At 28.6% G+C, this 17732-nt stretch overlaps 1 protein-coding gene across 1 annotated transcript; it reads right to left on the bottom strand.

Moving 5' to 3' along the window:
* On the bottom strand, positions 1-17306 carry LOC113387738 (protein vav-like). Its single transcript, XM_026625107.1, has 17 exons — positions 16983-17306; positions 16700-16875; positions 16501-16566; positions 14645-14783; positions 13246-13416; positions 12861-13064; positions 12506-12619; positions 12229-12345; positions 11907-12077; positions 11707-11828; positions 11112-11192; positions 2948-3065; positions 2611-2741; positions 2402-2533; positions 2182-2331; positions 1920-2088; positions 1-186 (listed from the first exon to the last, which is right to left on the bottom strand). Exons 1-17 carry the CDS (start codon positions 17190-17192, stop codon positions 130-132), a joined length of 2328 nt encoding a protein of 775 aa, XP_026480892.1. The 5' UTR covers positions 17193-17306; the 3' UTR covers positions 1-129.
* Between the last annotated feature and the right edge of the window lie 426 nt (positions 17307-17732).

Raw genomic sequence — 17732 nt, forward strand, 5'->3', positions numbered from 1 at the left:
CATTACTGCAAAAGTCAAAGCATGAGTATGAATAAACATGATTCTAAAATTGTACAAATTTTCTGCAAATAATAATTAAAATCAAAACAAATGCACACATACCCGATAAGCTCTTCATTTTGATTATCACTAATAATCACTTACATGTCGAGTCTCTCTTACATAATCTTTTGGAAAGAAACCAACCTGAAACAATGAAATAATGGGATTAGTAAGATCTTTATAGGTAATTTAGAATAAAATACATACATATACATAGTATAAATATGATATTGTTTCAATATGAAAAAATAATATTTAAAATATGTCATATAATCAACATAATTCTAAAATTAGTTGGTATTGGTATTTTTCCTTCAGGCAAGTTACATGAACTTTTTGTTTATGTGTAAATAATGGACTTAATCAATGAAACATAAATTAATTTATGAGTGATTAAAAGTATTTCGAGTGGATTTATTACACATAATTGAAAACGAACGAACACGTTAACTCAAAGTATTCTCAAAAAGCAAATTTTCAAAAATCAATAACTTTTATAATCGAACCAGTTTCGGTAGGACTTTAATGGTTTAGTATGTTCATTAGGAGTGAGTACTCTATCGTTATACCAAGTAAATCGTCTAATTTTAATTTTAACAAACGTCAAAAAATCTACTTATTTTCTCAAACTTTGATAAATTTTTAAAATTAAACTACTAAACTTACTATTTAAACTACTTGTCATAAGTCCGTAATATTTCAGTATGGTTCTACAAGACAATGATATATATCGCCAAAAAAAGTTTCATAAAAATCGACTCAATTTTTTTTTTCAAAAACGAATTACAAGAAAACGGCTCAGTAGATTTTCGCCTAAAACAAATCACTATCATACCCAACCAATATCTTTCGAACAGTTTTTGATTTTTTAAAATCGATTCGGTAGTTTGTGCTTAAATGTGGTCGAAAAGTTTAACACTTTTTTCCAAATTACAAAGAAACGGCTTGGCAAATCGTTGCACAAAACTGACAAACGATAGTCCTCACTGAGATACATACAATGGCTTTTATATTTCCAAACTCGGTTCAGGCGTTTTTGGGCAAATGTCGATGAAAGGTCTATTTTTGAAAAATGACAAAAAAACGATACTAATTTTTGCAAACTTTGAAGAATTTTTAAAATTAAACGACTTGTCGTAGGGCCGTAATATTTTAGTATGATCTATAATAAGGCTATGGAATCTACCGTCAAAAAAATCATAGAAATATTCGAAAAAAAATTTTTTAACACTTTATTACAAGAATATGGCCCGGGCGATCTTTATCAAAAACTAATCAGGTCGATTCCCAATATCTTTCAAACGGTTTTTGAATTTGTAAAGTCGATTCAGAATTGCGGGCTGAAATGCTAAAACAAAAAAATTTACTCTTATCTGCTATTTACAAAGAAACGGTTTGGCCGATCGTCGCGCAAACGATAAATGATAGTCCTCATCGAGATACATCGAATAGTTTTTAAATTTTTGAAATCAGTCCAGCCGTTTTTGAGAAAACGTCGATTTACGGCAAAAAATCTGTTCACACTCACACACACACACACACATACACTTTTTCCAAATTTGGTCTCATTCGATGGTTTGAAACGTCGGGAAAACATAAAATTATGGAATCGGATTTTTTTATGAAAACATAATCTACTTCTTCGGGAAGTTAATAAAATATACACCAGAGATAAATACATCGTTCCTTAGTGATATGAATGTAGTATAAATGTGATATTATTTGGATATGAAAAAAAATAATTTTTAAAATATGCCTTGTCATATAATTAACATAATGCTAAAATTAAATAAATATGTTCTGAAAAAAATAATTCAAGTAAGAATAGTCAGTTATCGTAAAAATAGTATGCTATATTTTAACAAATTTATATTTACTCTGTCCATGACTTTTCCCCTCCACCATCCTCGCTCATCGCCTTCTTTGCTCAAAATAAGAACTTCACATCCCTTGACTAGAGGCAATTGATTAGTCTCATCGGGCTCGAAATTGTATTCGGCTATAGCTAAAATTTGATGAAAAGGCCACTGCAAACTCACGTCCAATCTATAAAAGTTGAATGACATTAAAAAGATGCATATAAATTAATATATAAAATGTAGACTGGGGTCATTTAGACATAAATACTAAAATACAAACCCAACATAATTTTCGCCAAGACTTGTACGCTCATAATATGCAATTAAATCAACAATACTTTTAAAATATCGAGATTCGGATAGATAATATTGTGGTACTAATTCTACTTGCTTTTTATATACTTTCATATGCTTTACTTTATCATCAGTCCTGAAAAAAATTAAAATTAAATCTTATCTGAAAAAATTTTGAACAAAATAAATGAAATATAAACACTCACTTTAGGCTCAATGCATAAGGGGTCTCATCGGGATGAGTTGGCCCTTGAGGTCTAACTCGTAATAAATAGGTACCATTTATTCTTTGATCTAATTTCCTGGTCGCACAATCTCTACCCATTTCTCCGACATACCTACGAAAGAAGTGAATATGATTTTTTTTTATCATTCTTTAACATTTATACCATTATGGTTTAGTGATGAATATTACCATAAATATTCCGCTAATTGTCTATCGACCACATTTGCTGGTGGTGGCGGTGGTTGAGGTGGGCCACACCGCCCAGAATTCGCTATGCAAGTCTTATGGACTGCTATGCCACAACTTTCACATTTGTAACCCTGTATCAAAATAAATTTAGAGTAAAAAATACTTTCTCTAATCACTTAAAATTAAAAAATAACTTTGGAGAAAAAAATTTATTTTTCCCATAATCTGAATTAGCTCTTTACATTTAATTTATATGCAAATGTGAATTATTAAAAAAAGTAATTTTGAAAATGAATAAATAAATTACATGAATTATTTTCAATTAAATAATATATACCTGAAATATTCGCCCTTTAAGAAATTTCGAACAGTGATGACAAGCTAAAGGTCGATCAAATGTTTTCAAAACAAATTTGTGATCGGTTTTCATGCACACTGCCGGTTCCACATTATCCCTGTGATATATATAAATCAAATGACATAAATTATGGATAATAAAAATAAATAATATATTTTAACTTCCCGCAGCATAGTAATGGGCCGAAAATCGAAAATGAAATAAACCGATTTGAATGATTCAACAAACATTCGATTTCTATTGATGAGGAGACGTGCTGATTAGTTTTTGACGAAGGCAGGTTCAGCGACTTCGGAAATATGGAAAATATGGAAAAAGTGCTAAAAATGTCGTTTTTTAAGAGAACGGATCAACCGATTTGAATGATCCAAAAAACATTCGATTTGTAATGTTGGGGAGAAGTGGTGATTAGATTTTAGCAGAGGCAGGTCCAGCCGTTTCGGAGATATAGAGCTAAAGGTGAAAAAATCAATTTTTGAGAGATCTAAGCATCCGATTTGAATGAATTAAAAAACTTTTTGCTTGTGTTGACGAAACGGTTGCTTTTGGGGAAAGATTTTTTTTTCCAATTTTTTTTAATTTTCAAAAAAATATTTTTTTGTATATCAAGAAATAATTTGGATTTTAATTTTAATTCTAGAAAAAGTTCTAAATATCACTTTCATATAATACTTCAAATAAATAATTTTAACTTTGCAATTCAGTTTATATAATATGACAATGTTCTTCATTTTAAACCCGATTGATTAAGTTTTGTTTATTTAATTTTTATAAAATAAGAATAATGAAAGTAACATTATTTATAATAATCTATTTGAAAACATTTAATATTCCTCTAATATTTCATTAAGGTACGGGAAGTACCAGCAATTTACCCTAAGGCACGATGCCAAACACCACTAGTTTATTTTTAAATTGCAATAAACTTATTCCCTAAGTTAAAATTTCTAAAAACCAAATATTTTTTATCTGTTTCAAGTTGTTCTGAACATTTCTCAGAAAAATTTAATAAAAATAGTAATATTAACTTCCCGAAGGAGAAGTTTATGTTTTCATCAAAAAATCCGATTCGCTAATTTTATGTTTTCTCGACGTTTCAAGCCATTCTGAATCGAATGAGACCAAATTTGGAAAAAGTATGTGTGTGTGTGTGTATGTGAACAGATTTTTTGCCGTAAATCGACGTTTTCTCGAAAACGGCTGGGTCGATTTCAAAAATTTAAAAGCCATTCGATGTATCTCAACGAGAACTATTGTTTGTCAGTTTTGTGCGACGATCGGCCAAGCCGTTTCTTTATAAATGGCAGAAAAGTGAAAAATTTTTCGTCTACGTTAGCCCGCAATTCTGAATCGATTTTGAAAATTCAAAAACCATTCGAAAGATATTGGTTGGGAATCATGCTGATTAGTTTTTGGTAGAGATCGGCCGGGCCGTTTTCTTGTAATAAAGTTTAAAAAAAAAAAAAATCGACGATTTTTATGATTATTTTTTTGACGATAGATACCATAGTCTTCTAGATCATACTAAAATATTACGGCCCTACGACAACTGGTTCAGCTTTAAAAATTCGTCAAAGTTTGCAAAAATCAGTATGGTCTTTTTGGCATTAGTCAAAATTAGACTTTTGATCGACGTTTTCTCAAAAACGCCTGAACCGATTTTAGAAATTTAAAAGCCATTTGATGTATTTCGGTGAGGATTATCGTTTGTCAGTTTTGTGCAACGATCTGCCAAGCCGTTTCTTTGTAATTTGAAAAACAAGTGTTAAACTTTTCGTCCACATTTAAGCTCATCCTACCGAACCGATTTTAAAGAATCAAAAATTGTTCGAAAGATATTAGTTGGGAATGGTACTGATTAATTTTAGGTGAAAATCTACCGAGCCGTTTTCTTGTAATTAACTGTTGAAAAATGTGTTAAATTTTCGTCGACATTTAAGCTCATCCTACCGAATCGATTTTAAAAAATTAAAAACTGTTCGAAAGATATTAGTTGGGAATTGTACTGATTAATTTTAGGTGAAAATCTACCGAGCCGTTTTCTTGTAATTAATGTTGAAAAAAGTGTTAAATTTTCGTCGACATTTAAGCTCATCCTACCGAACCGGTTTTAAAAAATCAAAAACTGTTCGAAAGATTTTAGTTGGGAATGGTACTGATTAATTTTAGGTGAAAATCTACCGAGCCGTTTTCTTGTAATTAACTGTTGAAAAAAAGTGTTAAATTTTCGTCGACATTTAAGCTCATCCTACCGAACCGATTTTAAAAAATCAAAAACTGTTCGAAAGATATTAGTTGGGAATGATACTGATTAATTTTAGGTGAAAATCTACCGAGCCGTTTTCTTGTAATTAACTGTTGAAAAAAAAATTTAAGCCGATTTTCATGGAACTTTTTTTGTCGATATACATCATGGTCTTATAGAACTTACTGTAATATTACGGCCTTACTACAAGTAGTTTAATTTTAAATTTCGTCAAAGTTTGCTAAAATTATTATCGTTTTTTTTAAAGTAGGATTGATGAAGTATATTATTTACACATTTTTTTTGATTAAGTCGATTATTTACACATATCGGGAAGTTCATGTAACTTGCCTCAAGGCTAAATACCAAACCAACTAGTTTTTTTTAAATTTTTAATAAAAAAAACTATTTTTTTTAATTAAGTTTTGTTTTTAAATGTGGAAACAAAGTTCGAAAATTTAATAAATAATTTTAAATTTTATGCAATCTTAAAAAATTGTATGAAGTTGTTCAAAAATATGACAAATTAAAAATTCTTATATATATTATTAGACCAAGAGCCAGTGAACCTTTTGAATAACGGTGTTCCTGTAAGGCTAAAAATTTTTGTACAGGTGATTCTTAACGTGCTAAGTACGGAAACGACGGTCTGGCAGGTTTTAGCCCTGCACATCATGGTCGTCCAGGCGTTTGAAAGTGTAAAAAACACCCGAAAATTAAACTTGTTCCTGTAAGGTTCAAATTTTTATACGATGTAATTTACTCATTGAGAAGTTCGAAAATCAATCTGCCAGACCATTTCGACCTGCACAAGTACCTGCCAGACGAGCCGGAAAGTGAGCAAAAAATGCCCCAAAATAAACTTTGTCCTGTAAAGCTGAAATTTACATATGTGTTTATCTAAGCAATTCTAAAAAGGTCTGTGCAATTGCCAGACCATTCTGGCTAGCATAAGCCCTTGCCAGTCGAGGGCAAAAATGCTATGGCGGGAGGCGAGTAATAGGCGTTGCGTGAAAACTTATAGCATAAATTACAAATTATGGTCAAAATAAATTTAATTAGTTACAATAAAATATATATTATCATGAATTAATCATCATTATCAGATATATCGCTAATTAATACTTCATCGTCATAAGATTCGGCATTGCTGACTTATCGTCTATAAAAAAAAAAACAAATTTAAATATATTAATAATATAATAAATATAAAATATTACAAATTTAAAAATTTTAACATTACCGCCTATGTGTTGATCAGCTCTGTTTGCATCCTCCTCAGCAATACGAGAAAGATGTTATTATTTCAAAATTTGAAGAAGGAACGGTATATTCCACAAACTAATTGAAATCAAATATTTTTTCAATCAATATCCAGCCAGTATTTTGAGATTTAAGAATTGTTGGTACTTTTAAATGACTATTTGAAAACTATATCTACTCGTGCAGCATGTGCTGGCGCTAAAATAGACATTATTTTTTCGAAATATTACCGAATGTTTTTGGTATATTTTTCATTGAATGCAGTAAATAAAGTCCATCGAAAACAACAGCATTATACCAAATTGTTTCGTTATCAGTTATATTTGCTTGTAAGACTTCAATCATTGCTGTTTTCGCGGTTTTATAGATAGTTCCATCTGCGTGGCAGTGACATTAAAACTAGTTGGTATTCGTATTTTGCCTTGAGGCAAGTTACATGAACTTCCCGACTTAATCAATAAAAAATAAATTAATTTATGAGTGATTAAGAGTATTCCGAGTGGATTTATTACACATAATTGAAAACGAACGAACACGTTAACTCGGAGTATTTTCTAAAAGCAAATATTCACAAATCAATAATTTTTATAATTGAAATAGTATTCGCAGGACTTTAATGGTTCAGTATGTTCATTAAGACCATGTACTCTATCGTTATACCAAGTAAGTCGTCTAATTTTAATTTTAACAAATGTGAAAATAAAAATTCACAAAGTGCTCATACTCATTTTTTCAATCTTTGATGAATTTTTAAAATTAAACTACTTGTCGTAATGCGGTAATATTTCACTAAGTTCTATAAGACCATAATCAATATCATTCCCAACTAATATCTTTCGAACAGTTTTTGATTTTTTAAAATCGATTCGATAGTATGAGCTTAAATGTGGATGAAAAGTTTAACACATTTTTCCAAATTACAAAGAAACGGCAGATCGTAGGACAAAACTGACAAACGATAGTTCTCATCGATGTACATCAAATGGCTTTTGAATTTTTGAAATCGGTTCCGGCGTTTTTGAGCAAACGTCGATAAAAGGTCTAATTTTGACAAATGCCAAAAAAGCGATATTAATTTTTGCAAATTTTGATGAATTTTTAAATCGGTCCAGTCGTTTTTTAGAAAACGTCGATTTACTTACGGAAAAAAATCTGTTCACTTTTTCCAAATTTGGTCTCATTCGATTCAGAATGGCTTGAAACGTCGAGAAAACATAAAATTAACCAATGGGATTTTTTGATGAAAACAAACTTCTTCGGGTAGCTAACAATTGTAATGAGATATGATCAGGTTTTTTGAAGATCAATATTATATTGGATTTATCGCGCCAACAGGCGACCAACCAAATCACGTTGGACACGAATTTCGTGAATTTTATTATTAGCTTTAATAGGTTTCTTTTTTTTCTGAAAAAGAAAGTCATAATTTTTACCTGTGAAATTTTTTCTTCAAATCTGTTACCCTCCGTTGAACATTCAGAAATAAATGTTTCTTTCCAACTTTCACCTATTTTCAGAAAATTCAATTGATATTCAATAGAAGCCTGAATTGAAGTATTAATTAGCGATATATCTGATAATGATGATTAATTCATGATAATATATATTTTATTGTGACTAATTGAATTTATTTTGACCATAATTTGTAATTTATGCTATAAGTTTTCACGCAACGCCTATTACTCGCCTCCCGCCATAGCATTTTTGCCCTCGACTGGCAAGGGCTTATGCTAGCCAGAATGGTCTGGCAATTGCACAGACCTTTTTAGAATTGCTTAGATAAACACATATGTAAATTTCAGCTTTACAGGACAAAGTTTATTTTGGGGCATTTTTTGCTCACTTTCCGGCTCGTCTGGCAGGTACTTGTGCAGGTCGAAATGGTCTGGCAGATTGATTTTCGAACTTCTCAATGAGTAAATTACATCGTATAAAAATTTGAACCTTACAGGAACAAGTTTAATTTTCGGGTGTTTTTTACACTTTCAAACGCCTGGACGACCATGATGTGCAGGGCTAAAACCTGCCAGACCGTCGTTTCCGTACTTAGCACGTTAAGAATCACCTGTACAAAATTTTTTAGCCTTACAGGAACACCGTTATTCAAAAGGTTCACTGGCTCTCAGTCTATATGGCTATATGGCGAAAAAAATAGTATGATAAGCACCAAGGCAAATCGACAGTTGAAAAAAATCATAAGTCAAAAACAAAATCTTCAAAATTAATAAATGTCATTACTTTAATTATAAAAAATTATAAAAATATATAAAAATATGATTTTAAATATCATGTTGCGAATAAGCATGACAACTTAAAAATTTGAAGAACATAATCAATAATTTGAAAACTATGACGAATAAGATTAGGAAGAAAGTCAACGCGAAAGTTCTAATAGAAAATGTATAAAATGAATTAGTCATGAACAGATGTGCGAAAACAAATAAAGGATTTGAGAAAAAAACTTGGGTTGATTACTACGGTCCACCAAAACTAGGGAATGGTAAGATAATATCTATAAAACAAAGCTTTCAAACACAGACCAACAAGTTTATAAAATATTCACGAATAAATATTAAAAAGAAACTAGTTGGTATTTGTATTTTGCCTTCAGGCAAGTTGCATGAACTTCCCGATATGTTTAAATAATCGACTTATTCAATATAAAATAAATTAATTTATGAATTAATTTTTGCAAACTTCGAAGAATTTTTAAAATTAAACGTATTGTCGTAGGGCCGTTATATTTTAGTATGATCTACAAGACTATGGAACCTATCGTCAAACAAAAAAACATTAAAATCGTCGAAAAATTTTTTTTTAACACTTTATTACTAGAAAACGGCCCGACTGATCTTTACCAAACACCAATCAGCACGATTTCCAACCATATATCTTTCGAACAGTTTTTGAATTTTCAAAATCGATTCAGAATTGCGGGTTAAAACGTGGGTGAAAAAAGTTTCACTTTTCTGCTATTTACAAAGAAACAGCTTGGCAGATCGAAGCGCATATTGATAAACGCTAGTCCTCGGTCCAGCCATTTTTGAGAAAACGTCGATTTATGGCAAAAAATCTGTTCACATAAGCTTACACACACATAATTTTTCTAAATTTGGTCTCATTGATTCAGAATAGCTTGAAACGCCGAGAAAACATAAAATTAGCATATCGGATTTTTTGATGAAAACAAACTTCTTCTGCGGGAAGTTAAAAAAAAATATTACACATTGAGTTACATTATTGGTATTGGTTTAAATTTGATATCAATTAGCGAATGTAATAAGTTAGAGACCCTTTGTTACACATTTTTATTACCTTACGTTTTTCCTTTATTTATAATTGTATCAATTACATTAGCTACAGCAAGAAGCAAATCCCCAGCAGTAAAACACAAAACTAGACCAACATCATCTCAAAGAAAGAAAAAGAGGAAAACATCAGGTAAAACGTCTGTTTCATCTGAGAAAGAAATTAGATGCTACAACTACGACAGTGATATCATCGCTTGTGATACAAAACAAATGGTACTTGAATAATTGGTTTTATAGAATTACATGTTTAATCAAATATATTTAAATTCTTTAATAATAAGCCTAAGAATAAATATTAATAAAATAGAATACAAAGAAGAGCAGCCCATCGACAAGTTCATATATTAATACACCAAGCACTTCTAGCAGCAGAGATCCATCAACTTCCCCTCAGTCAAAGGTAAAAGAAAATATATACCATAAAAACATGACTAATTATATAATTTATTACATTTTTGAAATGTAACAAAATCAACAGGTAACCCAGAAACCAATTTGTAAATCAACCAAAAGAGATGAAGGTTTTTTGAAAGTCAAGCCAAAAAAACAAACAAATTCATATTGGGTAGACCATGATGATTCCTACATAGATCTGGAGCGAATGAAAATGTGTAAATATCCTACAATTCGAAGTCCTTTAAATACAACCGTGCATGCTAATTACATAACAAGTATTCCAAATAACGTCAAACAAATAGAATTTCATAAATCAGATGAATCATCTTCTTTCGATATTTGCGATTCCAATTCATCAATAGTAACAAACTATCATAGAAGCGACAACAGATGCTGGGATATTGATGGCACACGATACCACAGAGTGTGTGCAGACAGTTGTGATTGCAAAACTATAGCGTTTCAGAATAATAAACAATTATGCAAAAAATATGATATAAAAACTAGTAAACATAAAGATTCGTCAGGCACATTATTTCAAGAAAGTTCACAAGAAAATAATTCTCTTGCATCAGATATGAACCAGAGATATAAAAAAGTAAAACCTTGTGACAAATATTCCAATAAATATATAAATACCGCTTGTTTATGCGACAGTGTCACATTAATTAAGAAAAAGGTAATAAAAACTGACAAACCTAAAAATAATCTACATAATGTAAGTTTCAATGAAAGAAATGTACCAAATAGAAACTCAGCTAAACGAAAGAAATTACCATGAAAAGAAAACAAGCAGAATTCATTATGGTAAAAAGATTTATGATGAAATAACTTATTAAAACAATATCATTGCTGCTTCTACATATGATTTGCAAAGACATTTCCTGTTAATTGTTTTTATAATTAAAAATAAAATATCTAAACTTACATAGCTTCCTGCATAGCTCGGATCCAATTTCTTTTTTTCTCTTCTGTATGTGCATATAACGTATACGCCGTTTCTCTTCTTCTAAAAATGTATAAAAGTTTGAGTTTTTTCAAAGATGTAAACAAGTAATAAATATTAAGTAATGATGTTTATGATAATTAATGTATGGCATATGTTATTTATATACAACTCATATTAAATGTAGAAACACCTTGTTCTTAATTTATAGATATTAAAAATAAGAAAATTTCTTGAGTAATTTGACTGACCGGATTTAATCAACCAGTTATATTTCACAAATTAAACATAGGTATGTGATAAAACTAAATATATATATATATATATATATATATATACACAATATATAATGGTCTGAAAACTTTCCAAACTCAACACAGTTTTCATGTACGTGCATGTTTATATATGTTCAGTGTTCAATCTGTTTTTGTGCGATCCATTTTATGTGATTGTGCAATTTTATTTTGAACTGTTGAATTGAAACTGTTTTTTGTGGAAAATTTTCAGATTAAATTTATATAAATAAATTAATATTTGTTTATGTACATAAATTAATAATTTACATGACAGAACTTACTTTCTTACTAAAAACCAACTGTATTGAAACCTAGTGTCTTTGCCCAAAGTCCTTCTGGTTTGTGAGTCATCTATTCTATATTCATGTAAAGGTATTGATTCCCTAAATGTATATTGAGCATTCTAAAATTAAATATATTGATGAATTATTATATATACAAGCAGCACTCATAGCATAAAACATGCACAGAAATTGCTTACCCCTAATTTGGCATTTTTGCACAGAAGCATTATTTTATCAAATATAAAAACATATCTAGTTTTTTGTTTCTGATCTTCATGTGCTTTTATTCTCAATTCACCATCTAATATTAATTTACCATATAACCGAAGATCTGTTCCTTCAGGAAGTGACAACTCTGATATACTATCCTAAAACAAGCCCAAAGATATAATCATATACATATCTTATGCGCATTTTAATTGAAATTTAAAAATAAACAAAAATAGATTTGTTTCAAAAATGCATATTCTTTGTGAAGATAGGATGTAAGCACAAAAATACTTAACAAAAAAAACTTACTTGAATTTTATTCAGTACTACTAATAGTTCACTATCACGTTTCACTTCATTAATATATTGAGCAACATCAATCATTGCCTCTTTAGCTCTCTCCAAGCCTCGATAATCCTCATGGGTCTACGAATGAAAAAAATTGAGCTAGTACTATATCTGATGTAACTGTAAACTTAATTTATACCATTTTAGAGTACCATATATAAAAAATTATATTAAAAATATAAAAAATTGATTGCATTATTAATTTTATCATTCTAATAAGTAATAAACTTACAGGTACTGTTTCAGAAACTAATTTATCCAGCAGCAAATGGTATTTCAATAGCCTCTGCATTGGCACTGGTAATATATCTCGTAATTGAATTCGACCATCACTATGTTCCTTTTGGCATTTCTATATTGAGAATAATAAAAAACCATAAATAGTATACCAATATAATATAGCTGTCTATTTCACATTTAAATTCAATTAAACTTTATCAATTATCAAAAATTTATCATTTAAACATATAATATTTAAAAAAATATAATTTATATGTGATACATTATATTTATATGTAATATCCATTAAAGAAAACCATGTTAGTAAATGAATCTAAAATTCATCATTAATAATAAAATAGTCCGATACTTACAATTACTTGCTGATTAACTGATTCCTCCTTGTTCATTATATCACGTAATGTATCTTGAGCCAATGTTAAATTTGAACAATAATCACCATAAATTAGAAATTTTTCTCGCCAGCTTAGAAAAACTTCGCTCAACTTAATTTCGGGCTTAGGCAATGTCGCCCTTTGCAATTGTTGGCAAAATTCTAAGTGAATGTCATACAATTCCTGAAAAAATATATAGACATTTAAAAATAATGTTTAAACCGCGTAATTTCAATTAGGAACAAGACCATAGCTGGTGGGAATACCTGATTATGCAAAAATAAAATTTTAATTTATTGTTAGGCAAGGCATATTGAATATATTTTAAACTAAAATAATTGAAATAGGTTTAATAAAATCTTACTTGAATTTTGTTAAAAATAATCCGAAGATCGGCTGGACGCATGAGGTTTGATAAGGGCACCATAAATTTATTCAATAAATTTTCTAACATTTCTACATACTTTGTTTCAGTGTCAACTAGCTCTCTGATGACATGATCTCGCTTTTCCATAGTTTGGATATTGGCAGCGAGCTAAAAATGTAGTATTAAATTTTAGTAATATAAAAATAGTTTATCCTCGAAGTACTCCTATATGATAGTTTTGTCTACAATGATACATATTTGAAGGATTTTGCAGCCCAATCGTTGAATTAAATTTGGTTGTGTTACAATGCTCCTTTAATTTCTCCTTTTATTATTATGATGTTCTTTTGTACAAGTTTAGTGTTTAATAAATTTGTATATTTTTTTTGTGTTTGTCCTGGTTTGATAACTGAATGATGACACACATTAAGTGTCAATACGTTTAATAGAATAATTTCTCTATTTTAATCTTTTTTTAATTCTCTGATTGGGCTGCAAAATACTTTAAATATATATATATATATATATATATATATATATATATATATATATATATATATATATATATAATGGCAAGCAATATCAAAATATAGTAATTCATTCTCTCATAACATTAAGATCTAGATGCAAAAATAATGTAACATACCTGGCATCCTCTATATTATAATATGTATTTCAAAAGTTATTTAAATAAATAAATAAAAAGGCCAAAATTATCGAAAGAATCGAGTTTACAAGAGATCTCATGCAAAACAATCAAAATTATATATATTAATCCCAAATGTAATGCAAAAGGAATTTCGATACAATGTAGAAGACTGAAATATATGAAATAATCTATCTTTTGATATAAATTAATATATAAACTAATATATATTTTAGTTGAACACTAAAATTTATAAAATTCAATATATTTTGTAAAAAACAATATTCTGAACAAATAATATAATTTTATTAGCTGATACCAATTTAAAATTGTATCTATGAATTTGATAAAATGTAGTGCAACGTGTATTTTTAATTAAAAATTTTAAATGCTATAGCCTTGGATAAATTTAATTATGCAGAATCATTTCTATTGAAGTTTAACAGTAACTTATACAAAAACCCATTATTCTTTTAAGGGGTATCCCTTTATAATAGTTGTACCAAATAAAACAAAACAATGCCATAATGAAAAGTTCTTATTTGTGTTTATTTCAACGAGTTTTCTTTTAAAAAGGTTTATTAATAACTGTCTTGTATGACAAATAGTAATAAATAATAACTGTATTACAAAACTAGAAATCAAAATAGTAATAAAAAGTGCTAGTGTTACAGTTTAGATCTCAAGTAAGAACATATATTTCGACTATTCAGAGCTTCACAACTACCATAGCATATAAACATATTCTACCTGGGAGTTTCTGGTGGCCTTACGAACAGCGCACAGATCTTGATAAGTCTCCTCTTCCCGTACCATGGAGTAATCATGGCCAAATGCTCCACCAGATAGTCTGTGCGCCCCACTAGCTCGAGCACCATCTGATGCGCCACTGAACACATTCACGTCATGCCCACAAACACGTTTAGGTAAATGAAAAAAAAAAAACACGAACAAGCGTACATGAAAATACTGATGCCATTTTCATAAGAAAGATGCATTTTGGGAAATAATTCTGCACTGCATTCTAACAAAAGCTAAAAAAGTTTTGCCAATTTTTAAAAACGTTTTTAAAACAGATGGAATGTTTTGATTATAACTCGATAATACATTTCACTTTTAATTAAACAAATTCTAGTGTAGAAGTATCAGTATTAAACAATTAATGCTAATTACAATTAAACAATTATTATTGTAGTTCTAAAGTTTAAGACATTATGACAGTTATTCTAACATTTTCTATGCCTTCTATCAATAAAACCTCTTAATATAGAAAATATTCATGAAAAATGAAAAATGAAAAATGATTTAATTAAATTATTTCTTATGGTATATTCACTTCATAAATATTAGTTACTTAAGTTTCATTGTAAAGTTATATTATTCACAAAAAACAATGTTTGAAGATAACATTACCATAAGTAATCAAAATTAGTTATTTATGAAAACGCTGATGATTAGACAAACTATAGTCTGGTGCTGCTATTTCCAAAGATAGCATATAAAAATATATAAATGCCACAATCATGTATAAAGGATCAAATCTTACATTCCAGCTGTTTCTAAATTTTATAATTAATACATACTCAAATAAATAATAAATATTTGAAAATGCAACTAGAGATTACATAACTATTTGCTACTCTCACATAAAACTATACTTGTCTCAATAGTTATAAAACAAAACTAGAATTATGTTCGATTTCGATGTTCATTATTTATAAAATCTAATTAGAAAAAATAATTGTGCAGAATTAATTATACATAATAAATCATATAAACCATAATATAAATAAAATAATTGGTGCAACATTAACAGATTCGCATATAGAAATACTATTCATATGACAAATGTTCCTACATTTGCATTCAAAAGCGCAATAAATATTATGCCCAATTGATTAAAAAGTTTGCTACACACAAAATTTGTATAAAAGTGTATATAAAAACATTTCTAAATAAAAACATAAATTGGCCAATTCATAAGCAAGACGAAACTAGAATTTGTACCTCCGGCAAACTCGATGAAAATGTGACATAACATAGATCTTCATATATTTCTTCAACACAATCATCTAATGGTGGGCATTTTATAGTGAAAGAAACCCAACTGTCATTACCGTTTGTAGCAGCCATTATTTGATTACTAAAATTTATGTTGCAAATGTTATGAGAAGAAGTCAATTTCACAGAAAATAAAGTCCATTAAACAAATTTTAAAATTTGTAATATAATTCAAAAAATTTTAGATCATATTTTTTGAAATCTGAAAGCATCCTTTTGTATCAAATATATTATGTTCCCAAAATGAGAATACAAAATTTTTTGAAAACATTTGAACCAAAATATTCTCTCAAGATTTTTGGTATTTTTTAAGAATCCCTGACTAAAATATCAAAATATTTCACATCATTACCCAAAACATATAACAATTTTCTAACTCTTTAAAATATCTGTGATATTAATCGCTAAATTGATTTATATCAACAAGTATATGGGCATATGTGTATGTAATTTATCTTATAAATTTGATAAATTACAGTTGTTAAAGCTTGTACATATGTATAATAAGTATAAAATTATACAAGAATTATTTATATTTTACTTACTTTGATTGTAAGTCCTTATAAATATCCTCTTGGGAATCAAATACTTCTGAATCTGCAGAGAATCCTCTGTAAAAGATTATTCGAATAAGAAGATTTCAGCTTATATAATTTACAAATATGTATTATGAATGTAAAATATATAAGTATAATTATAAAAAATGTATTAGGAATGTATTTAAAAATATTGAATTTTACTTACAATATATTTTTATGTTGTATTTTTTTGGATTGTGATAATTTTGAGAGTGTAATTAGCACTTTATGAAATCCAGTTAGATCAAACAATTCTGAGGGCTCAAACAATTCTGTATCTCGCAGTCGGAAAACATTTCGACATGTTTGAAGAAAGATTTTTATATTTCTTAAGCAGAGAAACTGAAAAAATATTTTGTTAATACATCTTGGTTTAAGTAATTTTATAATAAAAATTAAAAAAAATAGATTTCTTTATTTGCAACTTATTGTTGTTTTGATAGTAGTACCTGTGCCATCTGAGGTCTTTGGTTCACTTCTTTTATATCCATACATATTGGATCTAAGGCTACTAACAAATTGCACAATAAAACACCATCCCTTAAAGTGTAGGCTAAGTCTCCTATTGAACTTTGAGGCCAATTTGCTTTGTGGTCTTCTCTAAGAATTCCACATCTAGTTAACCAAGCTGCACAACGTCTCCACAATTCAGGCTCCATTGTACCAAACTTTAATTATTATTCGAGTAATATGAGAGATCACTTTAATTTCTCCATTATTATTATTTCATCAGACCACGACTTTGCACAACTTAACTCAAACTGACATTTGAAGTAATTGATAATATACGTCCATACAGTAGATTATTTTCTACCAGAAGATTTTGAACAGCGCGGCTTATCACAATGGGCGTGGCAAAAAATATAAAACTTACTTTTTCGGTATAAATTAATATATATTACTATATATATTCAATTAAATCTAATTTATTTTGCATTTTACATATTTTTGACATACACATCCTTAACCTTCATTAAAGTATCAGAAGTCAGAACTGATTATCACAGCGGTACCAACAGACAAAAAAAAAATCTGTTACAAAAATGTTTTTGAGGTTAAGTTGAAATACATATATCATTTTTTATATATTTTTTTTATATATATTATTTTTATATATTTATATATTTTTTTATATTTCAATTATTTTATTCAGATTATTTAATTTTTTTTTAATGATAACTTAATGGGGAAGAAAAATG

The sequence above is a fragment of the Ctenocephalides felis genome, unplaced genomic scaffold (assembly GCF_003426905.1).
Source record: "Ctenocephalides felis isolate EL2017-DRISC unplaced genomic scaffold, ASM342690v1 CF-g0.4_SCAFFOLD_03572, whole genome shotgun sequence".
NCBI lineage: Eukaryota > Metazoa > Arthropoda > Insecta > Siphonaptera > Pulicidae > Ctenocephalides > Ctenocephalides felis.